This window comes from Vigna radiata, chromosome 5 (assembly GCF_000741045.1).
Source record: "Vigna radiata var. radiata cultivar VC1973A chromosome 5, Vradiata_ver6, whole genome shotgun sequence".
NCBI classification, from domain to species: domain Eukaryota; kingdom Viridiplantae; phylum Streptophyta; class Magnoliopsida; order Fabales; family Fabaceae; genus Vigna; species Vigna radiata.
In genome coordinates this window covers 27,644,078-27,671,715 of record NC_028355.1, presented here as the reverse complement: position 1 = coordinate 27,671,715, position 27,638 = coordinate 27,644,078, and the positions used below count along the sequence as shown (strand labels likewise).

The 27,638-nt window shown below is 32.2% G+C and overlaps 4 protein-coding genes across 14 annotated transcripts; 1 reads left to right on the top strand and 3 right to left on the bottom strand.

Annotated features, from left to right (window-relative positions):
- The first annotated feature begins 1,071 nt into the window (after positions 1–1,071).
- On the top strand, positions 1,072–12,758 carry LOC106762384 (protein FLX-like 1). 11 transcript variants are annotated; one of them, XM_022781289.1, is made up of 7 exons: positions 1,072–1,918; positions 2,404–2,567; positions 2,747–2,829; positions 5,209–5,307; positions 9,969–10,014; positions 11,508–11,569; positions 12,442–12,758. In XM_022781289.1, exons 1-4 carry the CDS (start codon positions 1,287–1,289, stop codon positions 5,299–5,301), a joined length of 972 nt encoding a protein of 323 aa, XP_022637010.1. In that variant the 5' UTR covers positions 1,072–1,286; the 3' UTR covers positions 5,302–5,307; positions 9,969–10,014; positions 11,508–11,569; positions 12,442–12,758. The 11 variants fall into 11 exon arrangements, with proteins under 11 accessions (XP_022637010.1, XP_022637008.1, XP_022637011.1 ...); XM_022781287.1 differs by having other exon boundaries at positions 5,209–5,327; XM_022781290.1 differs by having other exon boundaries at positions 5,209–5,327; positions 9,969–10,038; positions 12,412–12,758.
- LOC106760561 (cell number regulator 8-like) lies at positions 12,631–16,884 on the bottom strand (the record flags this gene model as incomplete). Its single annotated transcript, XM_014643982.2, is given in 4 exon segments — positions 12,631–14,868; positions 16,208–16,377; positions 16,380–16,406; positions 16,821–16,884. Coding segments are annotated over 4 exon segments (501 nt in total), but the record flags the coding sequence as incomplete, so codon positions are not given.
- Positions 16,885–17,362: 478 nt separating this feature from the next.
- On the bottom strand, positions 17,363–19,347 carry LOC106759645 (DNA-directed RNA polymerase I subunit RPA12-like). Its single transcript, XM_014642927.2, has 5 exons — positions 18,940–19,347; positions 18,797–18,837; positions 17,844–17,903; positions 17,680–17,736; positions 17,363–17,588 (listed from the first exon to the last, which is right to left on the bottom strand). The coding sequence occupies exons 1-5, from the start codon at positions 19,055–19,057 to the stop codon at positions 17,514–17,516; spliced, it is 351 nt and encodes a 116-aa protein (XP_014498413.1). The 5' UTR covers positions 19,058–19,347; the 3' UTR covers positions 17,363–17,513.
- A 261-nt stretch (positions 19,348–19,608) lies between these two features.
- LOC106760560 (exopolygalacturonase-like) lies at positions 19,609–22,167 on the bottom strand. The gene is made up of 4 exons (XM_022780255.1): positions 22,051–22,167; positions 21,252–21,551; positions 19,953–20,480; positions 19,609–19,878 (listed from the first exon to the last, which is right to left on the bottom strand). The coding sequence occupies exons 1-4, from the start codon at positions 22,165–22,167 to the stop codon at positions 19,609–19,611; spliced, it is 1,215 nt and encodes a 404-aa protein (XP_022635976.1).
- Between the last annotated feature and the right edge of the window lie 5,471 nt (positions 22,168–27,638).

Here is a 27,638-nt window from a genome sequence, read left to right as displayed (position 1 = left end):
ATCCAAATGATACACACTAGACATACCATCAGACGATACGATAACTAAGCTCTTTGAGTATTGTACTCATGAGATGAGTTAAATATATATTATTATCTTGAAGATTGTAATTTCCAAACACGTTACCCTCAGGCAATTATCACCATCCTTACTAAAGTATTGAAATTTTCCAAACATGACATTGACTCCTTAACACATAATTAACGTGACAATTAAATAAGGTTTGTTCCTTATTTAACCATCGCATAATCTCCTTATAATATGGTCAACGTAACTCACTAAAAGAGAAATATCTACTAAAAATCTTTCATTATGAATATGTCATTTTGTTAGCGCATTCACTGTATCAACAACAACAATACGAGTGATTGGAACATGTTTTCTACAAATTGAGGTTATAAGTCTTCATCTACCATTGACTCAAGAAACTCCACCTCTTATTCTAGTCATATTTATACAAACTAAACTATAATATATTGTTTCATATTGCAATTATAATCTATATAACATATACTGTGGATTGTATAAACAATGATTTTTCATGGAATATATTTATGAATTGTTCAATTTAAAATACATGGTGTATAAATATATTTCAAATTGTAATATATATATATATATTCAAAATAATTTTATATTACACAAAACGACAAAATAAAGTGTACTTAATTTTTTAACACATGTATTCTCTTAATTGGTAGAAACGTTCGGTTTTGATCTGAATACTTAAGTATCATGTAACAAATAGGTTGATGAGCTTGCAACATTTACATCAAAATTGACTTGATATTGAAGATTGTGTGTTGTTATAATTTTGAAAAATATTTGGATACTAATAAAAAAAATTTGAGACTATATAAAATATCACCCAATCACATTGAAAATACATAAGATAATATTAGGGTTTAAGTGAAGCACCACTTATAACCTTAAGCCTCTTAAAATGATAAAATGTAATTTAAAACATAGATAATTATGTTGTTAAAAACTTAAAGTTAATTAGTAAATAATAGATAAAATTAGTTTTTTAGTACTCCTTATCTTAATAAATCTAAAGAAACATGAAAAGTATCAGAGACTAAACACGAAAAGCATCAGCGGTCCCTGAGGTTGGTTATTCCTTATTTCACTGCACACTCCCTTCCGTACGCAGCGACGCCGTTTTGCGTACCCTAACCCCGATTCCCTCCTCGAAAAGCTGGTGCTTCCACTTCTCTAATATTGAAAGTATCCACATTCCCAATTTCACCCGCTTCCCCTTTTCTTCCACTGTTCTTAGTTAAATTATGTCGGGCAGAAACCGCGGGCAACCCCTTCCTCCTCCGCATGCCGCGGGGCTATCGCCGCCAATTCACGACCACCCGGTGTTCGGCGCTCGGGCCCATCACCATCTAGTGGGACCCATTGTCCCCGCCCATCCCCACCCCGCGCTTCTGGAAGAATTCCGGGACTCGCAGCTAGGGCTGGGCCCACGCGGGCCCATTCCGCTTCACCCGGCGGCGATCATCGAGGAGCGTCTCGCGGCCCAGCACCAGGACATTCAGGGCCTTCTGGGCGACAACCAGAGGCTCGCCGCCACCCATGTGGCCCTTAAGCAGGAGCTAGAGGCAGCCCAACACGAGCTCCAACGCGTGGCGCACTTCCGAGACTCGCTCCGGGCAGACACAGAGGCCCGCATGAGGGAGCTCTACGACAAGTCGGCCCAGCTCGAGGCCGAACTCCGGGGCACCGAGGCCACCCGGGCCGAGCTCCTCCAGGTCCACGCCGACATCAAGGAGCTCACAGCTGTCCGTCAGGACCTGTCCGGACAGGTGCAGGCCATGACGCAGGACTTGGCCCGCATGACTGCCGATGCCAAACGGCTGCCGGCGCTCAGGGCCGATGTGGAGGCCATGAAACAGGAGTTGCAATGTGCAAGGTAGTGGCTTTGTCTCAATCTGGTGCAATAGGGTGAATTGTGCTTTATTTGTGATCAAGGTTTTAAATTACGCATAGGAAACCTTGGCTGTGGTTATTTTCTAAATAATTGTGTTAATTTTTGCGTAAAATTGTCCAACAATTTTCTTACAGTAGTGATAGAGAATATGAGAAATGATAAAAACATATAAAAGTAGGAGAGGAGATGAATGATGCGATGGACAGGTGGGGATAAAACAACTAGTTGTTGTTGCATGAATAACACAACTCTGATTTTGAATTATGTAGCTATGCATTAGAGTTTGCAGTAAAAGCTGAATCCTATGTTGCAGTTGACAATATATCCACTGAAGGAATTTTATAAATGCATATTTCTTATGACTTTGAATGGTAAATATAGACCTGGTGGCTTTAAAGAGGGGTACTGGGATGCTGAGCTGATGTTAATGTTGTTGGTATTGTTTTAAATTGTCTATTGCCTTTTAGGGCTGCCATTGAGTATGAGAAGAAGGGATTCGCAGAAAACTATGAGCATGGTCAAGTGATGGAGAAGAAGTTGGTTGCAATGGCTCGGGAGATGGAGAAGCTTCGTGCGGAAATTGCGAATGCAGAGAAAAGAGCACGAGCTGCCGCGGCAGCTGGGAATCCAGGTATGCATCCTTTTTGCGTGATGTAGTCTTGATGAGTTAACAAACTGCAATATATGACAAAATGGTATTGGGTCTAGTTCCATTTTTTTGTGACACTTTTGTTTTCTTGTCTCAAGATATCATTGTTTTGGCCTACTAATGCTCTTCATTGTTTGCTGTCCTTTGCTTTGATTTTGTAGGCCCAGGGTATAATGCAAATTATGGCAATGTTGATGCTGGATACGCTGGAAATCCTTACCCTGGAATTTATGGCATGAACCCAGTAAGTTTTGTTGCATCTGAAATTTATCTTAACTGAGTGGATCAGTCTGAATTAAAAGGGGTTTTCATTTCTCAGTAATATACTTCCATATCTGTGGTTTCTTGAGAAATCTGTATGTTGTTTGTTTGGTACTTAAGTTAGACCGTTTCAATGGACATTCATCAGTGAAACCTCGAATTAGTTGATTCTTACTCACATGTAGAAGTGGTACCCGTTATCATTGAATATTATGATATTTTCATTAGGTCTGTAGTTATCAGTACAGTACAGTGGAGTTGGAGGGGCTAACCTCAAAAATGCTATTGTAGGATGGGATTTTATGATCCTTGTTATGATTACACAATTTATGTTATTTCGTATCCTTTGTGAATTCTGGACCTTGGTGGTATGAGTAGGATCTTCATTTTTACTGCTTTGCCAATCTCAGATCCGGTCACGAACCTAGGTGAATACAAATAGCACCCGAATTATTCTTATGTCCTGCAACAGCAGTACAACATATTTAAGAATGGTATGACAACACTGATTAACAGGGTAAGTTGAATGAAGATAGAAATAATGTACTGGAGAGGAAATATTTTGAGTCATAAATAATTTCGTATAGTGAATTGTAAGATTCATAATAGTTCCAAAGAATGTAACATACTTAAATATAAGGCGTAAAAATCCAATGATACTAGATTTACATTTTACTTATAGTCTATTTGTAGGAAGACCTTCATACTAGTTCCAAGTAATATCAGAGTCCTTTTTTTATTTACCCATTTCTATAAAGCAAGAGTCTAGCAGAAAACTCATTCAGCAGTAGCATGTGTAAAGCAAGAGAAGGGAGCAGAAATTCAGCAACACATGTTAAAAAGTAGATGGGAACAGCAACATTTATAGTTTATCAAGTAAACATGAGGAAACAACAGATATAAGCGGTGTGGGTGTAGGTGGAGAAGTGAGATTATGGCTTAGAGTCTAGAAGTGAGCTAAAGCCAAGATAATGAGTGGACATGGTCAAAAAGAAAAGAACAACCATTTTGCATCTTCTCTCTCAGATTCACAACAAAAGTATAACAGATTTAGGGTTTTTTCAAGCCTTGTCATTCAACCTGATCTGTTTTATAGTGTGACCTGTGCACAATTCCTCCCATGATTCAGTGACTGAATCAAACCAGAATTGTGATTCATGCAGTTCTGAAAGTGTTTTGAACTGTACAAGATTGATTTAGAAACAAGCATAAGTGTTGCAGTGATTTGTATCATGCGATGTGAATCATAGATTGTGTGATATTGATTGTGTTTGTACAATATGTACTACCATATAAGTAGTCAGTTTGTAGCTTTTCAGGGTTATGTTGAAGTTATGGAGGTCAAGTTATATACACTACTCAGCATGAAGAGTTTTAAATTGGACGGAGTTGCTAATTTTCCAGAATCTACAATAATGCCATGAGAACTGTATTTGTCTCTTTTGTATTCTCGTCCTGAGAGAATTACCTTGAATTTGAAGGGATGGAACTGTTGAGTCGGGAGAGGAGGGAAGGGAGAGTTAGTTGGGACAGGTAGAGCAGTTAGTTAGAGGAATTAGTAATAAATAAATAGGGGAATAAGACTTTCATAGCACCAAAAGATTTGTAAGGAAGTGGAAACCATTGGAGGAAACATCTTTGCCTTTGTTCAAAAAGGTAGTAAATTAAATTTATATTTGAGTAAAATTGTAAGAAATCAAGATATAAAAAGTTGTAAATTAATATAGACAATTATATAATGTTTTTTATTGAATGAAAGTAATAATAGTTGACTGATTTATACTTTTTGAGGAATCCTTTAAAATAATTTATACTTATGTGTAATCCTTAAATGTAGTCTATACGAATGTGATATCCTTAAATGTGGTTTATGCATGTGTAATTCTTAAATATAATTTATACTAATTATGTGTAATCCTTAAATATAATACTTAGATATATTTTCTTATTTATCTTAACAAAAAAATTAAATAAACTAAAAAATATAATATTTTTAAAATTTGAAAAATGAAAAAAATACTGGTTTCCTGCACAGGTTTAGATTGCTTTTGTCAGTTCATTACTAGTTCTCACTGATTTTGATATGATCTGGTTTTGGCAGTTAATATACTGATCACTAGACTGGTTTTCACTTGAATGAATTGGCTAGTCCGGTTTAGTCTTTAAGCCAGTGAGTGATGAAGTTGTATTGTATAGCTTGCAAATTGTTTGGTTTGTTTATTGCCCTAAATGTATTTGATTGTATGTATATATTATATTGTATATGGTGGGAATTATTGTCTGTAGTATGTTTATTTAATAGTATTTTACAACCTTTCCATTGATTTTGATATTGTTCTTTGCTAAAACTGGCAAATTTCAGGTACAGTCTGGAGGGGAGAATTTTCCTCAGTATGGACCAGGGCCTGGGGCTTGGGGTGCATATGACATGCAGCGAGGTCAAGGACACAGATAGATTCCTGTTAAGCAATCATATAACTGGTATCTTGGGTTGCAACTTTCTAGATGATTGGTTGTTTCATCTACTAATGAATGTCCTGGGAAATTGTCTTTTAGGAGGTCTTTGAAGTTGTACTTTATAAAGCTCACATGTAGGTTGATGATGTCGTAGATGATGGTTGTCTATGGTGTCAAATAAGGGACATTTTGTTTTGTTATCTTGTTTTTGTGGTGTGGCTCTCATGTTAATCTTGGTTCTTTAAATTAAGTCTTTTTGCATGGTTTCTTTAATTTCTATCTGGTATACTTATTTGGAGGTTGCTCTTTGTCAAAAGTATGCAACTATCATTGGATTTTATGTAAATATTAGCAAATTGTTAGCCATCACTGCCTCCTAGGGCAAGGAAAAGATAAGTTGTTTTTCTATCTCTTCTTTTCACTTAATGTGCTTTGTAGTTAGTGATTTGAATTTGCTCAAGGAGTCAAAGTATACGATCTCTGTTGGAGCTTTTAAGTATCAGCTTCTCTGTGATCATCACCAGCACAGAAGCAAACTATAGTTGCTGTGTAATAGGCTTTCTAGGAAGCAGTATGAAACTGCTAAAGAAAATGAAATATCTGTTGGACCTCTTGTCAGTAAAGAAAATGAAAATATTTGCTAGATCGTGCCTTCAGATACAAATGAAGATTCTATCTTTGTACATTTCTATTCTTTGTAACTATATGATATATATAAACTAGAGTCTTAGAAATGCTTCTTTAACACTTGCTTTGACTTGAAAAATCAAGAATTAATTTATGGATATCAATCACAAATAACATTCTCATCATCTCTATTTGTAATAGCCAAAACCCTTTAAAAAAAGGAAATAGGAATATGCTGAAATAAATGGAAAGGTTATGAAGATATTTTTTCCTATTTATTATGTAAATATTGATAATATTTTTATCCTAATAATATGATATTTACAACACTTTAGTCTTTCAAGAAGAATTTGAATATATTTTCTCTTTCATTCATTTTTCTCCTATATTTATCTCCCCCTTCCCTCTCCCTCATCATAACTTATTCAAAACCCCAATTAAAAAGGTCAATTTAAATGCAATGAGCATTAATCTATCCCTCCGTGAAAAGTAGGATGATGTATATCCCTATTATATTGTCATTCCTATGACCTTTTCATGCATTACTCCATATGTTTGGATACAGGATTTCTATTAATCATTATGTCCACATACTGTCTCCAAGCAAACATTCTAGTCCTTTCATAGCATTCATTCCCGAGTACAGTGTAATATGAGGAAAAAACAACTTTATTAACGAAATGAAGATTTTTTATGCTAATACTAGGGGGAAAGAGGCACTCCATGCCTACATGTATTTAAAAGAAAATAAATAATAATAGAAGTTAAATAATAGAAGTGGGTAGTTTCCAGAACACAGTTAGATAGAGTGTGGTTACATGGATAAGATTAAGATTTATTTTTGGAAGTTATTGGGGTAAAATAAACTGAGAACACAATCTATAAACAACAACCCCATATCCCTTACATATATAGAGTTATAGATTAAAAAGATCTGTGTATTGGATGACATTCTAGCTTTTACTCTCTCTTCCTCCAGTGGCAATGCTTAAAGTAAAACATTGCTTCCATTTTTTATTAATGAAATCAAAAGCAATTTGAAACAAGATGTAACTCTACTTTTGTCCACCATTCAATTTAACATTTAGGGCCCATGACTTCTCACATCTTTTGGTTTCAAATATTTTGTTTCATTTATTAATATTTTAGATGTACTTGTATAATTTTCAATAGAAGATTGATATCATCTTTTGTCTATCTTTAATGAAAAAAGAATCAGTCTGTACAAGTTATAAGAAAATTGAAGAAAATGATAATGCCAAAGAATATATTTTGTCTGATTTTTCTAGCCATTTTAAGTTCACATGGAATTTTACATCATTCTACATGTTTTCATACATCATACATCTTAGCAAAATGGTATAACACTTAGTTAAAACTGCATTTACCTTATCAGTAGGTGTTAATGTACTAGCTCATCACTGCGGTGATGTTATACTTATCATACGTTTCCTTATCAATAGAATGTCCTCTTTTCCCATTGAAAACAAAATTCGTTATTCCATTTGTTTACAGATTATGGTAAAAAGGATTAGTGTCAAAAGTGTCAAAGATTATGGTACAGCTTTGGTGCCGTGTTGAGGAGAGAAAAACCTAGAAGGAGGAGTATAATGAATTCTGTGTGTTGGGTATACACGAGTATTCTTAATTATAATAGATAACATATAAAATAATAAGGAATAAAATCAATATTGAATAGTGGGAAATATTTGGTAAGAATACTATATCATATCATATCACCCTATTTAATATAAGAATACTGTAACATATCATACCACCCTATTTAATATAAGAATATTATATCATATCTCCTTGTATTATTGGAATGCAGTGATTTGCATTATGAAGTATTTAAAGTTGCACATAGAAAAGATTTGTTATATGGTTACAATAATCACACTCTTGCTGTGGTAATAGATGCAAAGTGGGCTTATAAGAATACTATATCATATCATATCTCCTTGTATTATTGTAATGCAGTGATTTGCATTATGAAGTATATTGAACTTGCACATACAAAACGTTTGTTATGTGGTTACAATAATAGATGCAAATTGGGTTGTATCTCCTAAGGAGATATTATGTCTTTATTGGGAACAACTTGATCAACTGGAAAAGCAAGAAGCAGATTGTAGTAGAAAGATATAGTGTAGAAGTAGGATATAGAGCTATGACCTCTGCCACCACCCTTATTTGGCTCAATCAATTGCTTAAAAAATTGATATTTGGAGAGTTCATGCAAACGACTCTTATTTGTAATAACCAAGCTGCTCTACATATTTTGTCAAGTCCAGTATTTTATGAGAGGACTAAATATATTGGGGTAGATTGTCACTTTATCCAAGAAAAGATTGTATCTGAAGGCATCACCACTCAATCTGTTAACTCTAATGATTAGTTGGCATCACCACACTTTCATCACTGCAGTTTGCCATTAATAGGTTACTGTTTGCATTTTTTAACTTTTCTGTACCCTATTCACATCTTTTTCAGACTTCACCTGTTTATCGATTTTAAAGGGCTTTTTGCTGTGCATGTTTTACTATACTCTGGTCACACACCTCTTACAAGCTGGCTTTTCATTCTCAAGAATGTATCATTCTTGTGTATTCAACATCTCAAAAGGTTTAGAAGTGTGTCTCATTCTGGCAGGATTTACATATCTAAAGATGTGCTTTTCAATGAAAACAGGTTTCCATATCCTGAGTTTTTCACACCTGCTTTACAACCACCTACTTCTTCCCCTGTTATTTCATCTATTATTCCTACTATTTCATCTACTCAACTACCTACAGCTACTGCACCTTCTCCATTGCATTCTACTGCACCTTTATCTACTAATCTTTGTCACTAGATCCTCTTCAAGAGTCTGCCCTTTGTTGTCTAATCCCTTCACTGTTTCTCATATTGAAATTTCTCCTCATTCTAGACCTTTCAATACCAACCCTAGGCAAACCAGATCATAATCTGGTAAATCTTATATTCATCCTACTCTTCTTGCTGCTGATATTGCACCTAAAACCATCAAACAAACTTTTTGTTATCCACATTTGTTCTCTGCTATGAAAGAAGAATATCTTGCTTTACAATGCAATAAAGCCAAGACTCTTGTTCCTGTTCCTCCACATAGAACTGCCATAGGATGCAAATGGGTTTTTAGAGTTAAAGAAAATTCTGATGGTACTTTACAAAGATATATATCATGGTTGTTTGCTGAGGCTTTCAATCAGCAACCTGGGTTTAATTTTAGTAAGACTTTTTTACCCGCTATGAAGCCTGTCTCTATTTGGATTATTCTTATATTAGTGGTCTATTTTTCAATCATATAACTGACTTTTCTGTTTTTCCTTCGTAACAGTTGCAATTGTCTAATTTATATACTGGTTTCTGTAAGAGAGAATTGCAACTCTTTTTTCTGTATGTACGCATTCATTTAGTATCAGCTTTTCACTCGATAAAGAGAGATCACTCAGGTGCCTTTTATCATATTTTTTCTCAAGTCATTTTTTGAGACAATCTCACAACAATGACCCCACAATGCAAGAGAAAAGAAGGAAAATAGTTTCTCCTCCTTGATTCCTTGTGTTGTTTAGCAAGGAAGTGAAATGCCATTTTCTCCCGTACCGTCCTCTTACTAAAGTATTGTGGTATAGGTTTGACAGATAATTTTTGAGCTTGCTACAGTTATGATTCTAGTTTCACTTGTCCCTGTATTCTCCAATAAAATTTATTTTTTGATTGAAATTTCTCCCTTTTATGGTCACGTACCTGTTTATGCCTACATATTATCCTGTACAGCACCTCTGGAATGGTTTAGGTTTGTAATTGATATAGTGGAAGCTCACAAGACGGAGGTAAAAGAATAAGGGGTTTCCTTTTGGTCAAGCTTCAGTTGTGATGTGAAGCTCACAATTCCTATTTTATCGTTTTCAAGTTTTGAGTGAGGTTTCATTCAAGGAGAGATGTCCTCTTTTGGGAATTTTTCTATACCTTTTTTGAAGCAGCCAAGTGTATTTTTAGCTTGATCTATTTTGCCAGCTTCACATACTCAACATTGGAGCCAAAGGATGGGAGTTTTAGTTGAGTAAGTGACGCAGCTTTCTGAATGGTAAATTCCTTTGCGTATTTTACCTTTCCTTATTCCATGATGGCTTTTAATGTAGGAAATGCTGGTTTAGCCATCCAAACTTAGGTTATGCTAATGCTTCTTTGTAGTGGATTTAGTCTAGTGTGTTGATTGAATAGTTTCTGCCTGTTTAATGTTCATACTATGTTAGATCAAAGTTCTGCTTGAATCGGGTGAACTGGTTTGTGTTTGTTTAGATGACAGATCCATTTGTAGGTGTTTTAACTATTAAGTTCAGAAGCATGACAAGTCATCTTAGTATAAATAAATCCTTTATAACAGTTTACTCTGTCTTGTCATGTATAAAGAAGGATGTGAAAATCATTAGTGTGAATTACCTTATTGTCAGTTCAGATCTAGCAATTATGGGTACTTGTTAAGTTATTATTCCAAAGATTTAGTGAATTTGTGTTCTTATTTTGGGGGTGGGAGGATATTTGCATGAGTTTTTATAGAAATTCTTAAGTTTGTAGAGGAATTTGATGTTGCTTGTTGCTTCTTTTTTGGTGGAATTGATTTTTTAAGAGAATCGGTACTGAAGAAATTGCTTTTTAATGACTGAGTATGCTGTTGAAAGCCACTTTGTAATGTGTAGGAACCATGATTCCAGAAAATGACCAAAATGTGAGTGGTCATAAATCTGAAATGTTTGTTTTCCGTGAATCAAGGAAATTTTGTATTGCAGTTAATAAGAGATTATTCTTAAAACCATATAGTTGTATTAAATGAGCTAATAAGGGTAAAGATGACATTTCCTCCAAAAATAGGGTATCGTGAGAATTATATAGTTGTAAGATTCCCACGGGAACAACTTTGTGGGAACATTGTTAAGAAAACATTCCCAGGAAATTATATTTCTTAGGAATGTAATTTTTTTAAATGACAAAACAAACATTCCCAATTTTAGATTCATAAGAAACTAACCATTATTTTTAGTATCAAATAGACCCTTGAGGTTCTTAATGAAGTAACCACTGGATTCAGATTAGTGTTCTTTTTTTGGACTCAGATTAATGTCATTGTAGGATTGGGATTTGAACCACGCTATGAAGGAATCTGTCAATACTATCAATGAAGTATGAAAGATAAGGCGTCAACGATAGCACAATCTAGTGTTGCATAGATGACAATGTTGCAATATTGGCAAGAAAATAGGAGTTACACTTATTGAGGAAAACATGGTACAATCTGTCAGGATTCTGATAATCTAAGACGATCAATTGAAGCCCTTGTTAGGAGTAATTAGAGTAATTAAGAATAAGAGTAATTAGAGTATTTAACTTAGTATTAAGAAGGGCCTAGGTTTCAGTGGGCTGAATTGATTCATGTAGCTTATTCTGTGTAGTGGGAAATGATCTTTGTTGCTATTGTGTTGTATACGTCATGTATTTGTTTTATTTAATGATTATCTTTTTTAGCTCGTAATGACATGTAATTATTTTTGTATCTAGGGCTATGAACTTTGGGCCCAAACATTGTGCCCTGTCTCTGATTCCATCATTCAGATCTGCAGGTATGTCAAATCTTGCTGACTTTTCTCTGCCTTTTTTAATCAGTTCTCACTAGCAACCCCAGTTATTTAATCTATTATTACTTCTACTATATCATGTATTCAACTACCTACAGCTACTGCACCTTTTTCATTGCATTGTTCTGCGCCTTTATCTAATGAATCTGTCACTGTATCCTCTTCAATAGGCTCCCCTTTGTTAAAACCTTCTAAGAAAAGAAAAAAAAAACGAAATATGAAATAAATTTACCCATAAACTAAAATTATCCTATGCATAAACTAAGTAATTTTTTTGGAGAAATTAATATGAAGAATTCTTACTAACTAATTATTCGTTAAGCTAATTTTAGTTTATGAAGAAATTCATTGTATTTTTTTTTTTAGAATTTTATGAAGAAAATTTTCGTAACAGGACCATAATCTATATCCATGCTAGATATGTGAAGCGAATACGTTCTGCAGTTCAATGTTCGCTTAGAATACTCGTGTCTTTACGTTTACGTCAACAAAAGCTTCAGGAGATGTGTTCATTTATGTTCATTTACTCTAAAAAAAAGTTGTTTGATTCTATTTGACACTCATATAGGGGTAAAATAGTCATAACAAAGTAAACTTTTTTATTTGTAAAGAAAAGTAATGAAGGATAATGTCATATGATTTTAAAAAAATTATGCATGTCCCTTTACTCTAAAGCACAAACAATGAGAGAATGCCTTTGGGTGGGAGACAATCAACTTATGGTTGGAGTGTATTAATTATGATGACAAGTATGATACGTTTTGCTATTTTGAGTATATTAAAATATTTGTATCTTGCCTTTTTACATATTGATGGTACGAGAAAAGATAAAGCTTACATAAGACTTAATGTGTCAGTGAATGAGAATATGCATGGTGGTGACAAAGGAAGATATCTCAAAAGCTACTGAAAAAGAACTCCAGTTGGGCCAGCAGAACAAAATTATAGAGCAAGCCAAAGAAAAGAAGAATATACCTGGGAGTCTTATTTCCATGATATGAGGACTAAAGTACAAATTTAACATCTTCGTATTACTGATATTTGTGATTCAGGATGCTTGGTTTTATGCAGTTAGTCACTAAATTTATGGTATAATTAGTTTGGTTCGTTTGTTGGTCTTTTAAATACTGACATGTTCCTCTTTTGAAAAAATAAATAAATCAAAGCTTTAACTTTTGTATAGTTTAGGTAAAAGTTTTGAATAGGAGCGTGCAACATGAGAAATGTTGTGGTGAAGTTTTTGAAAAATTAAATTTTATGGTTTTATGAGTACCTCATTTTCAAATGTGACATTGAATATGATTGCAAAGTTGAACGGAGTATATTATAGAAAAAGTGTTTATGCATTGATGTATGCGATACAATAATTAAGTATGAGAATGTTTGGAGGATTGAAGCAATCAACTATGAAAGGTAAAACGTCTGTAACAGCGTTATCGTTGTAAGTAAAGATCGAAGTACTCATGTGAATGAGAAGTGAATTTTAAAATATAATGTTCATCAAAACTTCATTAATTTTTTGATGATAATATGTTCCATCCAAAATAAAGGATCAAAAAGATTTCTTAAAAATATTTATAAGGAAAATTAAATCAAAATTAAAAAATAGTTATACTTGTCAATCAAATAAGCTGAGGAACCCGTGGAACCCGTGTAGTGTCTAGGAGTTTTAGTTTAATTCTTTGCTTGAATGAGTAATATTTTGAAATAAGTAACAACTTTTGAAATTGGTGAAGTAATGAGCTTAGGACACTCTGATTAAGAAAGACTTGAAACTTAAATAATTATTAACTTATCTTTTTCTTCGGAATTGTTTTTTAGTTGAATCTTAAACTTTTTCAAACTTAGAATAAATTTTTAAAATTAAAAGATGTTTAAAACCACGAGTTTACCATATGTCATCTTCCTCTTTAAAGTCTTTGAATTTTTTCACGTTAATCTTAATGATGAAGTCTCCATGGGGTACAATCACACAGATAAGATTGCAAAGCCTGTCCTTCATCATATGAGACTTCGAAAAAGAGAAAGAACGAGCTTTCAAAAATGAACCTAATGCCGACCAAGAAGAGGATGAGGATCCAGTCAACATTGACACGTCCTATATAGCCCCAACTGTTAGACCAAAGAATGACTTTGAGAAGTGTGTGCTAAAACATCTAACAATGCTAGTCTCAAACCATTCCACCTACATGACAAGATTCGATGCAGTGGACAAAGAAATTGCAACCATTCAACAACAGCACAGAGCACAATCCATTGGTGACAACAATGAAGACTCGGACAATGATGCTAAAGGAGAAGTGGAGGACGAAGAACAAGAGGAAGAGGAAGACCAAATGCTTCCCTCTTACTTTGCTTTAGGACTCCATTCACAATTTAGGCTTCCTCTAGAAGTTTTCATAACCTTTCTTTATTTCTAAAATTTGTTGTATTTAAAACTCTATTATTCTTTACTCTGCTGAAACTCTCCTCATCCTTAGTGCTCGACCTTGCAATTTGGACGCAAAGAACACTACCTAAACTATGAAAATTACTTAGACCCTGTCAAACAAATGTCGGCATAGCAAACAGATGCATTCGTTAACCACTCCATTTGCTGTCCTCCAGACAAGGAAAGGAGTAAAAGTGGAGGCCGTAGCTAGATATGTTCCGTCATGAAATACTTTTAACATTTAAGCTGCACCCCAGACTGAGAAATTAAAATTGTTCACATTACAATTCAATATTTAAAGCCTAAGCCGAAAGTACATAATCATACAAGACTTACGCACTAAATGTACCATATTCTTTCATTCAGTTCATTAACTAAATAGTAGTTACGCATAGACATAGTTATTGGGAGATTTTTTCCATAAGATTCAAATATATATGATACAAAATAATAGGGAGGCAAACAGAATTAATAGGTTTAATGTTCTTATTTATAAAAAAAAATGAAAAAGCCCGGTCCCTTCTTAGATGAAGTCATAACATGGTTCAACATCAAATTATAGAGGCATCAGTGACATACACAAGAATAGCACTTCCAAGATGATGGAGAATCTTCAAGCTTCACGTCCCATGGTCTGTTCGGCTGGGGGAATCATCACCAGTACCGGTTGAGCATTAAAGCCAGGATGAGGTAACCTGGGACGGAGCCCACGACCCTCATGACAAAGAGCACACACGTGACAGAAGACATAAGTTGCCAAGTCACATGCTGACTTACATTGTTTACGTTGTGCCTCATCTTCCAAAATGCTTCCACAGCACCCACACGACCTATTAAGTGCTTCGCAAGTTCCCTGATTGCCAAGAACATTAAATGATTTATATAAGAATTTGAATTTTTTTCCTAACTTAGGGATGTTGTTTTTGTGTATGAGAAAGAGTGGCAAATTATAAGGAGAAAAAACCAGGAGGTGCATAAAGGAAAATCTCACTTACACAGGCTTTCCATCTATGAAACATCACATAGCATCATACATAAAATAGAACTGGAGGAGACCAAGTAATTTTAAGCATTACAAGTTCGACATTAAATACACTAACTTGGAACAAAACTTCAAGCATACCATTAAGTTACCATGTAAACCCCCATAAAGTCTACATAAAATAGCAAAGTTGTTCTGTTAATCATGCTAGATATATTATTTTTAGCTTATATTTATCTTTTATCTTTAGTTAGTTTGTTTATATTTTTTATTTGTATTTTGGGTTTAGTCCATATTTTTTTTATGATAAATAGAAGGCCTATGTGTATATACAAGTAATTAATCCCATATATAATTTTCATTATATTCAACTAATCCAAATCACCTCCTAATAAAAGGACTGCTTTCTTGGTAATTCATAACTGACACATTTCAATTTCATAGTGAGGCTACAGACTGGAGCTACTTTCTTAATACAAGTCACAAAAAATTATAATAAATACAGGTTCACCACACTCATATACCTCATTGTACCAAAACTAAATAGACAAGGGTAAAATATGCAACCAAACGTACGAAGAAGATTCAACATAACCAAAGTTCTTAAATCAACTTTAGGATCAGAACCCGAAAACTTTCTTGCTTGTTGAATCTAACCTACTTGGGTTGTACTGCCACACCATTTCTCGAGGTAGTGTTAACTATTTATAGCTGATATAGAAAAAAAATTTAAAGTGCGAAATCTTGACGGGGCCAGGTGCGTCATATTATCAGATACAAAACACTTGTGATATAAAGTGGACTGGATCACACAGGAAAAGGGTATGTACTATCAACAATGTAATGTAACAAATTGAATCCCCAGTATCATGTGATTTCAGCAGCAATACTGAGGGATTAGAAGACTAAACTGAAGAGAAAAAATATTCAGTAGCATACGTAGTTTTGATTTGAGACACACCCAGATCTCTCCTTTGCAGTCCTTTATCCTACTTCCTTACCTCCCCTCTCTACCGTTCTCTCGTTTTATTTGACTGCAGCTTGCAATGAAGTTTCCCTCCAATTTCCTCCCACAGTCATGCTGGCAATTAATTACCCCCATTCATGCCAACTCCTTTGCCCACTAAACACATTACACCCTCACTTACTGGTGGTTTCTTAACAAATCATCCCTAGATCATAAAGAGCAAAGAATAAAAGAGTAACATACCTCTAAATTGAACCTCCGTCGAATAACAGTTCGGCTAGGGTAGGAAAACCACGGTGCAAGGCAATTCCAACCAAAGCAAGAATTCCCAATGACGTACAGTACAGAATAAGGCAAGCAGTCATTAGCAAACGTCCCGGGAGCCTATCCAAGTCTCTCAGCATTGCTTCCAGCACACAAGGAGCCACACTCCCAAGAAGACCTAGCAAATCACAAAAATTCAAAGTAAATAAATGTTTCATGAATCCAGATCGGAAAAACATCAAAGAGGACGGAAAGCCCAAAACCCACAATCAACTTTTCTTCATAGAAATAGCAATAGAACCTGATTAAATCACAAAACGAACCCAATTATATAACACACTAACAAATGTTTCATTGATCCTAATGGTAAAGAATAGAAAATCTAAATAGGGCATGTGAGATGCCTACAATACAATCTAGATCTTGCAGTTGAAATCACCGAAATACACAGCATTCATTCCAAAAGAATTATAAACAAACAACATCCGCAGAGGTGAAATAGAAAGCTAACACGAAACATGCATCCCTAAATCACCAATGTAGAAAAACGTTGAAATGTAATAGGCAAGTGAGGGAGGATAAGAAAACTCACAAACTTCAAGATCGCTGCTGCATAAGTGATCGTTCTGCCCGAGACAAGTGCAGATGGAGGAGTTTTGACAGATATATTATTCACAGTTTTTCTCCTCTTCTTGAAACCCAAAGGACTGTTTTCTTGGTGATTCATATTTGACAAAATTTGATTTCATAAAGTAAGGCTACAGACTAAAGCTACCTTTTTAATACAAGCCACAAAAAATTATACAAAATACAGGTTCACCACACTCGACATATACGTCATTACACCAAAACTAAATAGACAAGCGTAAAATATGGAACCAAACGTATGAAGAAGAGTCAACATAACCAAAATTCTCAAATCAACTTTAGGATGGGAAGTTTGAAAGATTTGTTAAACAGATGCTGAGTTAAAAGGCTAAGATATCTTATTATATAAAGAAGAGGAACCCAAAACTTTCATGCTCGACAGAGTAGACAACCCAATTTTTATGTTGAATCTAGCCTACTTGGGTTGTACTGCTACGCCATCTCTCCAGGTAGTGTTAATTATTTACAGGTGATATAGAAAAGAAATTTAAGGTAAAAAGGCTTATCAATTAATAACCAAGTCCAGATAACAATCTTAGTGGGGCCAGGTGCGGCATATTATCAGAACAAAATAACCTTAAAAATCATTCTATTTTTCCTGGTACATTCCTTCCAAAGATAGCCTTAAAGAAAACCACTAATTCTCTTGAGATTGATGACCACAACGGGTACATGTATAGAAAGTAGTTTGCCCTTCATCTGCTGATCTCATCTGAAAATAGAATGATTGAAATAAATAATTCTGTACTATAAATAAGATTCAGATCAAATTGCCAAATATACATTATAAAGTCTAACAATACCTGTCTGGTATAAAAGTTAGCTTCATCATGGCCACATTTTTCACATTTCTTGTTGACCTGTCAAGAAATAATACATTTTTTTTTAAGAAGAAACAATAACATTTAAAACATACAAATATCTTCTTAAAAACCAAGCTATATTTAATATTGAATGATGCCATTACCTTCGACAATTGCACCTTCTGTTCCTCGATTATTTCCATTCCAAGCTCTCTTCTGATCTCCTGCCAAACACAATGTTACTTTTATTTAAAGAAGAATTGCCAATAGTGTACATAAAGTGAATATGTCCATGGTCATGATAGATCACAAATTTGGCTTCTTTCAGTTATATGAGACCAATTGCAATATGTCAACAGACTCAAGCTGGTCAGCTAAGCTGCTGCAACTCTTGGTAGGAAATTTAGAACCTAAAAAGTTAGCAATCCTGACTAACTGTGCCAGTATTTTCACAATATCATTTCACCTCTACTTTCTATCATTGCTACATTGATATTAAAAATTTAAACCCAGGTCCAAATTTCAATATGGCTACACTAATCAAATTCCAATAACATGATAACCCATCGTGTATACATAAACTTGAATGCTCTTCTGTTACTTTAATGCAATACTACCAATTGATCTGTTAAATTTTTGGCATTACAACAACATAGCTGAGATATCAAAAGGTATAGTGATGTCTAACATTAGTTTTAAACCAAAAAAAACTCCAATATCATGGTCTTTTCACCAATTCCCACCAGGACAGAGAAAACCAAGGTAGGCAGGGTACACAAAAACAACTGCTTCTAAGGATATAATCACTTATTTTCCAAACACTCTCTTAGAAAGTTCGCAAAAACAGATTAGTATTTCTTCACAACGAGCCCATGTAAACACATAATAAGACGGTTATTTAATTACACATACCACAAAAAAAAAAAAAAAGTATAGAAAGTCTGTCATGAATTCGTGAGTCATGTGTGAAGTCATGGAGGAGGAAGACATGTTCATTTTTCTTTTAAAAGAAGTGCATGAAGCACCATAAGTAAGTCCCCGAAAATGAACACTGGCATATAAACTATAATAATAGTAATAATTCACAGTCATGTGAGATAACAGAAGTAAAACATACCTCAGCAGTAATTGTGTAACTTATTTCCTTATCACGAATATCTGAACACAACCATAGTCCGTTAGTCAATTGGAGAAAGTTATACACAATATACAACTAAGAAAATTCGAGAACACGTTACCACAGTAAAAATAGGGCTTAACCTTGTATGTCTCGGAGACTTTTGCACAAAGGGCATTGGGCGTACTCTCTGGAAGGAACAATTAGCGTTGTCCCACACAAATGGCAAAAGAAATCGAGTCTAGAGGAATAATACGCCATCGATTTTGGAGGTGAAATGCACAGTTTTGTGTGTAGCGCAGAGAATGCAGAGGACGAAGCAGCAAAAACCCTAACGTATACTGACGAAACGAGGATGAAACAGTTTTTTAAATAATGGGCTGTGATGGATGTCAAAACGGGTCAGACCCGTCAACCGGACAAGAAAATCACGGACCGGGTCAGATAGTTGAACCCGCCAACTCGAAAAAACCCAATTCTTCCATCACCCACCAATAACGCAGACCAAGTGAGAGCGCAACTCCGGTGCAGCGGTTCACCCACGCCCACCCACCTTCACAATTGTTTATATTCTTTTATTTTATTTTTATTTTTTTAATGAATTTTTATATGATGACAAATGATTAATAAATTTTAGGATGTCAGAATAATTGAAATATTAATATTTATAAAAAAGCTTAACATAAACTTATTTGAAAATAACATAGAATTACTTATTTGCATTTTTGAGTTGGAATATTTTATTTTTAATTATATATATTCACTGTCAAGAAATACATAACAGAATTGCAAGTTGTTTTTTTCATCAAGCTCTAATACGGAAGAGGTGTTGTTCTAAATTTATTATTGGGAAGACAAGATGGGGGAATTTGTTTGCCATAAGAAAAACCTTTCACGTGAGAACAGTAATTCTTTATATGTTGTCTTCCATCTCTACCAGAACTTGACAAATCAATATCCTCCACAGTTACGTTTTGACATGGCAGTTCCATACTGCAATTTAAATTCACAGCAATATCAGTAGCACTGCTTCCTCTAATATTTTTGTATGAAACATTGCTGATTTGCACGTGTGAAGATTTCTGCAGTAAATTCAAATAATCATTAGTAATAGTTGTAAAGATCAAATCGTTTGAATATAGAAGAAAAAAGTTACCGTAAGGTCGCAGTTATGTTTAGGACAATATTGTTGATTAATGAAGATAGGATTTTTGACATTAATCATGACAATGTCTTCATAGATGAAATTTGAAACACTTAAAGGCGTCTTCAATGGAAAGGGCCATGTTTTGATTTGGACACCATTGATAGAACTGTTGAAAGTGCAATTCTTGACAACTACATCTTCCACAGGTAAGTCTGGTGGGTTCCCACCACCACCAAGGCTTCCGACACTAATTCCGTGACCTGGGCCACAAAAAACATTCTTAATTCGAACATTCTTGGTGCCAGAAATCATAGCAATACAGTCATCACCAGTGCCAATTTTCACATTCGTGATGTTTATTCCATTTGTATGAGATGTTTTGATTCCGTCTGTGTTTCGGTTGTTAGCAGGGCTTGTTAAGGTTAGGTTTGTGAAGGTGATGTTTCCACTTCCGAACACTATGAAATGTCCGCCTTTACTATCAGCAGAATGCAAGTTTTCAATGCGACCGTTGGTGATGAAGTCCAGAACCATGGTCTACCAATTAAACATATGTTTGTTAATTAGTCTAAGCTTACAACAAAAAAACAAAATTAAAAAAATAAATAAATAACAATCTTTTAGAAATAAAAAACAATTTGTCTCTGATAATATTAATGACTACTTCATATATTAATTTTTGTAATAGTCAATATTTTGGTAACTAATAACCAATTTAGAATTTAATTAACAGACTAATTATAATATTTTAAGGATTTTTTTTAAAATTAGAAAACAATGATCACTCTAAAAAATTAGGAAAAGAATAAGATTATCAAAGTTTATTATTGGGTTAAATATGTTTTTCGTCCCCCAACTATTGGCCGTTTTTGTGTTTAGTCCTTCTTTCAAACTATAGTACAATTTAGTCCTTCAACTTTAGAAAACTATGGTTTTAGTCTTTTTTACCAAATTTTTTTAACTTTATTTGATGTTTCAAGCACGTTACATTATAGCATTTGGATTGTTTACACTGTTTGACACATTTTTGCTTCAATATTAACTGAGAAACGCGTTTGAAACAGCAAATAAAGTTAAAAAAATTTGGTAAAAATGACTAAAACCAGAGTTTTCTAAAGTTGAAGGACTAAATTGTACTATAGTTTGAAAGAGGGACTAAACACAAAAACGGCCAATAGTTGGGGGAGGAAAACCATATTTAACCCTTTATTATTTTAAATTATTAGATTATTCTTAAAAACAAGATAAGTGGGTATAAAAAAGATTATTTTTTGAAAAGTAAAAAAACAAAGGAAAGAGAAAATGTACCGTGAAAAGAATTTGACATGAATCGTTTTGACATTTTTGGCGCGTGGCAGTTCCTTGACCGTCGAAAGTGCCACCTCCATTGATGGTCAATTTGTCAACATATCTGAAATTTATCCATTTCTGGTCAGCAAGCATAGATGGATCAATTGGAGCCTTCAGAACACCGTTGATTTCGAAGGTTATTGAACCGTTGCAAGGACCGTTAAATATAACAGATTTCAACATATACGTTCCGTTTGGAATCAAAACTGTTGCCACTCCGTTCCACTTGCATGCATCACTCCACGCTGTCACAAATGCCTTTCACACAATAAAACACTTTTATTAAATTTTCATAAACTATTATTTCTTTTTCTTTTACACTATTAATATGGTTTAATAACATTTTTAATTAACGAAGAGTTAAAAATTTCCACGATTAATGCCTTCATTAATAACTAACATTATGTTTTTTTAAAAGGGGTTAAATATATTTTGTTTTTAAATTTTTAAAAAATAATCGTTTTATCTCTAAATTAAATTGTAAAATATTTTGTTCCTATATTTTATGAAAATGATATAATTTTTTTTTTCATAAAATTTATATCATAATTTTGTGAAGATCTGTTTGTCATTGAAAAAACAGTACTAATACTATGGGTTAGGAAAGATGTTTTATACAATCATCAAAACTAAATATTTTATAATTTATTTTAAAAATGAAACATTACTTTTATATTTTTTAAATTAATTATGAAAAATTTAAACCGAAATAACATGGTTAAAAATAATATGGTAAAAGAAAAAAATAATTGCTGACCACACTATTATCAGTGTTGCCGTCTTGAATGGCTCCGTAGTCTTTGACATTGAAAACCTTTTGTGCTTCTGCAGCATATGCCAATAAACATAACATAAACAGATACTTTGCACACATGTTTTCTTCTTCTATATTATCTAATCTTTCTTCTCTCTTCTCTTCGTAAACTATCCTTTTTTATGATTCTTGTTTTGATCGTATTTTACTCCCTTTGCACGTATATATAATTGCATGACAAATGAAATGAGTTTAAAAGATATATTTCTATATAAAATTATTTATTGCATTCTTTAAATGTAATAAATAATAATTAGATTTAAAGTAAAAAGGTTTGTGACATATATTTGATATTATAAATGCTATATTCGTTGATTTAATTGATATATTTAATTTATATATGATTTCCTTTTTAATTCATATATATAAACCCTTCATGTAATAAATAATTGCACTTTGTTAATGGCAACAAACATTTTTAGTTCATATTTCGGGATTATTGGTGGGGCTAGTGGTCGGTTTCTAACACTGAATACAGATAAATTTTAGGTGAGGTGTTTATATTGTATTTTGTGGCTAAACAGAGACTAAGTCTTTTAGTTTGGTTATAATATTAATATAATTATGTATATATAAAGTCATATTTTAGAGTTTTATTTATAACACTTTGTCAAGTCTAATCACAATTCAATCATATTTTATTGGTATTAACCAATTGTTTCGTTATTATCATTGTTAACCTAACCATTATATAATTGGTCGGTTATGTCGTTCAGTCATGGTGGTCAGTCACAGGTGATATGTCCAAGAGTCAACCTATAATGGTCTACTAAAGAAGTTTAGCCCAAAAAAGTTTGGTTCGGAGTGATCAGTCCAGAAGAGACCCAGAGTAGTTAGTCAAAGTAGCTTTGTCTAAAGGAACTCGATCCGAAATGGTCAATGCAAAGGAGTTCGACCCAAAGTGATCTCCTAAAATAACTCATCCAAAATGTTATGGATTTTGAAGTTAAACTATTCTATTGATGGTTAATCATCTCAGATTAACCAAACGAGTATAAAATACAATTTATAATGTTAATAAATAAGATATTTATTAGATATAATATATACTTATTAAAAATCACAAACATAATTTCACTTGTTAAATAAATTATGTTTTGTCAATATTTAAATACTGATTATAAGATTGAAAAAGAGTGTAAAATTTAAAACAATTCAATGATTTTTTAATGATAATGTGAAATAAAGTTAATTTAAAGGTTTTCCTACCCTGTGTCCTATTAACACAGTTCAGGCTATAATTAAGGATTATTGATTCCATTATTTTTATGTTAAAATCTGAAATAATTAATTTTATTCATTAAATTGATTTTAGTATATTTATGTTAAATTTTAGAATAATTAACTTTACTAATTAAAATAGTATAAATTCATATAACAGATTTTTTGAAGGCAAAAATATATTTTTTATTCTATAATCGGTTTCTAAGTACAAAACAATAACGATTTTCTAAATATTATTTAGAGAACAAAAATATTCATAAGTGTTATATAACTTTAACTGATAATTTATTTGGTGTAAACACAAAAAAGTTAAAATAGTTAAATAATAAAATAATTTTGTTATCATGTCATTTTTCTTTCTTTTATAATTGATTGTCTTTCATGTTAATATTGTTAAAAATTAAAATATAATTAAACTGTAAAAAAAACTTAAATTAGAAAAGACAAAAAGAGTATTTTAAAAACCATTGTAAACATAAAAGAAACAAAAAATGATATTTTTTATTTTAAAAATTTATTATATGAATTTATATTAATTTAATTAGTTGAGTTAATTTTCAAATTTTAACATAAATATAATTAAATCAATTTTAATTAATAAAAATAGTTATTTTATATTTTAAGATAAATATAGTAGAATCAATTATTATTAGTTATATTTCAAATGGTAATTAGTTAGCATCCCCTAATTTAAATATATAATAAACTGTCTTAATTATCTCGAATTCAAACATTTCCTGAAAACAACATTTGAGTTCATACTGTATAATTATCTTTTTCTTCGTGTGTTTCTAGTATATGTAAACCAACAGTAATTGAAATTGCCATCCTTTTATTGCTGACTTGCAAATAATGAAATTTAAAAAATTGTGAAACAATTTATTTTAACAGAAAAGTATGAAAGAAATTAATTTATAAATTTATAAGAATAAGATAAAGATCAAATATCAGTTTCTACTTTCAATGTCATTAGATTTAAAATGTAACTAACTGTAAATCTTCATTCTTTTTGTTTAGTTTTATTTTACTGGAATGGTTTTAAATTTAAAAGAAAAATCAATACCTAAAGCCATATTTTTGTACAAAAATAATATTAATTTAAAAGAAAAAACTAAAAGATCTAAAAATAATCATATAAGTTTCAATCTTGAAAAAACAAAAAATTACGGGATTACAAGTTTTGAAAAATAAATATCCCTATAAAGAAATAATTAGATGTGAATTTGCAATTTTAATGTTCTTCACATATTATTTATAAGGTAAAAGAGATTTAGAGATAAATTTAAATGTAAAGTTTATGAAACATTGAATAGATGTAATATATTAAAAAAATTAATAATTAAAATATAAGATTATTTTTTTATTTTTATAATTAAAATTAATATATTATTATTATTTATTATTAGGTTAAATTATTTCCTTCATTACTATTTTTAAGAAAATCTTAAATGAGTTCCTTATTTTTATTTATTTTAATTTAGTTTCTATTTCGAAAATTTTGATATAATAAGATGATTTCCATCAGTACTACACTAACACATTTAATTAAGTGTTACTTCCTTCGATTTTTTTCTTAATTTTTTTAATTTTACTTTTATTTTAAATTAAAAAATAAATAAAAATTTGTCATATGACAGTAAAAATGTAAAATGTAACATGTTAAGTGTGAATGTGTTCTTTTAGATAGATTTGGAGGAGATGATTTGGAAAAGATGATTTGAGTGGATTTGAGGATAATTTTTATGTTGTTTTTTTTGAGTGGATTTGTGGGTAATTGAGGGTGGATTTGAGAATAAAGTTTGTCAGAATTACTGTAAGATTTGATTGATGTGACATATTTAAAAAATTAGTTTAATTGATTGAAATTAACGATTACGAAAATGCCTCTAGTTATTAAAATAATATAAAATGTTATTTTTTAATATTATATTTAAATGTAAAAATATTATATTTGAAAAAAAAGAAGGCAGAATATGTACTGTGTTAAAATAGTAAATCTAATTTGTGTTCAAGCTAATATAGAAGGAAATTATTTTAAAATAAGAAAACAATGGTAAATTAAGGTTCTTTTAATTAGTCATAATTTCAAGAGAAAATAAAAGGCAATAACATTAAACCTTATCAATTTTAATTAATTTCTTTCCAAAAGAACAATTTTATGCAGAACCCTAATTAAACTTCTTTTTCTCCCAAAATCTCAGTTTTGGGCTATCGCAACACATGTTTCATTCCCTTTTTTCTTCATCTCAGTGTGAGGAGGTTGCTAGGGTAGTACCTTTCTTCTTCCCAAACCAAGAACTCCAGTAGTTGGAGTTGTAGCGCGCAGGGGAAAGTTCTTTCCTTTCCTCTTATGGGTTAATGGCTCGAATCAAAAAAGGAACCTTTCTTCCCTCTCTTCTTTTCTGATTTCAGCGATTTCTTCTTGGGAATGGAGGTTTGGTTTGGTGGCTCAAGCGTGACCCACCTACAATACGCACAACGGTTATTTTCGGCATGTAGATTCGCGAGTTACGGTTGTGTAGAGGAGATGATGTAGTGGCAGACGATGTGAAGACCTCTGAGCGTGAGCGTCCTTGGAGTGGTGGTCGTTGTGGAAGCTTCCTCCTTTGAAGCAAATCGCGATGGTGGAACCAGATACATGAAGTTGCTGGAGAAGATGGAACCAGATACGTCTCCTCTCCAAGTTGTTGGACAAGCTGGATTCGGATACGCGAAGTTGCTGGAGAAGCTCGATCCGGATATGTCTCCCATGGAAGTTGTATGAGAAGCTGGATCCGGATACGCCAACCTTGTATCCGGATACGCCTGCTTTGGAATTTCTTCAAAATGCTGGAACCGGATATCCTCTACTTCGAATCGAATACACAGCCTGCTTCTTCACTTCTTCAATCCCTCCTTCCACGTTTGGTCATTGGCATTCACTCCGTCATCATCATCAACACCGATCTTACTCCTCCATTAACGAGTGTCTTGCTCTTCGTTTAAATCACAGTGCATGACTTCTTTCTCGTGAAAGCACAATACATGGGTTTTTATTTGTATGTTTCATGGGATCTGTTATTAAACATCAGAATCTAATAAGGTTTGTATTGGAATTTTAATTTTCGTACAGGGCATATACGTCTTTATCGAGTAAATCAGCGTAAATCCACTCAAATTAGCGAGATGAGTTCAACAGTGAATTCTCGCAAATCAGTTGATTTATACCTTCTCAAATCATCGCAAATCATTATCTTCCAAATCCATCCTCGCATATCAGTTTGAACAGTCATTTCCCTTCAAACGAACACAACGTTAGTCTCGGTTTATTCCTTCCATTTTTATTATCTTAATTTAGTTTCAATTTTATTTAAAATAAAGTAATTTTATCTCTTCAAATTAAAACGACATTTAACTTTTATAAAAATGTTATATAAATACTTTTATAAATATTTTTAATAATATTAAATTTAATTATATTTATATTTTACATTAAATTTTATTTTAAATTTTTTTGAAGGATTTAATAGAAATTAATGTTAACAGAAAAAAAAAATATTTCAAGTAATAAATATGTTAAACTTGTTTATCAATTGCATTTCATAAAATAAAATAAATTTATTAACTTTTTAATTTTTTTAAATGATTGTATATTTTTAAAATATGTAAAATTCAATCATTTCTATATAAATCTTAGAGTTGGTTTTAAATCATTAATTTTAAAAATTCAAATTTTAAATTTTAAAATAATTTTAAACAATTTTATAACAATTTAAAATAAATAAATTTAAAATTTAATAATAATCTTAAATAAAGTTTAATGTAAAATATAAATATAAATAAAACTAATCTTGTTAAAATATTTAATAAAAATATCAAATTAGAAAAAATAGTTGAAAAACACTTTATATAAAAATTAAATTTCATTTCAATTTGGAAGGAACGAAATTGCTTTAATTTAAAAAATTTGAATTGAATTGAGATACAATAAAAATAGAATGACTACATTCAGACTAACGCATTAAAACATTGCATGATAATGACAAGTGACATTGTCAATGTAGCATTATATTATCAAGGTTATGTGGCACGACGTTAGTTTGGCACCATGACAATTTTTTCTTTAAGAAAAAAACTAAAAAAATATTAAAGATATTTAAAATAATTAAAAAAATTACAAATTGATATGCAACACCCCTCCTCTTTAATGGTGTTAGTGTGGTACTGTCGAAAAATGACCTTATGACATCAAATTTTCCAAAACAGTGACCAAATCGAGAAAAAAAACGAAAATGAGGATGAATTGAATAACATTCTTATTCTTCTTC

Excerpts from the sequence above, each read along its gene's own strand:
- LOC106760560 (XM_022780255.1), bottom strand. The coding sequence starts at position 22,167 with ATGTGTGCAAAGTATCTGTTTATGTTATGTTTATTGGCATATGCTGCA. Across the intron at positions 20,481-21,251 it reads CATGTCAAATTCTTTTCACG|ACCATGGTTCTGGACTTCAT; the intron begins GTACATTTTCTC and ends TTTAATTGGTAG. Across the intron at positions 19,879-19,952 it reads AACATAACTGCGACCTTACG|AAATCTTCACACGTGCAAAT; the intron begins GTAACTTTTTTC and ends AATTTACTGCAG.
- LOC106759645 (XM_014642927.2), bottom strand. The coding sequence starts at position 19,057 with ATGGCGTATTATTCCTCTAGACTCGATTTCTTTTGCCATTTGTGTGGG. Across the intron at positions 18,838-18,939 it reads AAGTCTCCGAGACATACAAG|ATATTCGTGATAAGGAAATA; the intron begins GTTAAGCCCTAT and ends GGTTGTGTTCAG. Across the intron at positions 17,737-17,843 it reads AGAAGGTGCAATTGTCGAAG|GTCAACAAGAAATGTGAAAA; the intron begins GTAATGGCATCA and ends ATTTCTTGACAG.
- LOC106762384 (XM_014646270.2), top strand. The coding sequence starts at position 1,287 with ATGTCGGGCAGAAACCGCGGGCAACCCCTTCCTCCTCCGCATGCCGCG. Across the intron at positions 2,568-2,746 it reads CGCGGCAGCTGGGAATCCAG|GCCCAGGGTATAATGCAAAT; the intron begins GTATGCATCCTT and ends TTGATTTTGTAG. Across the intron at positions 2,830-5,208 it reads GAATTTATGGCATGAACCCA|GTACAGTCTGGAGGGGAGAA; the intron begins GTAAGTTTTGTT and ends GGCAAATTTCAG.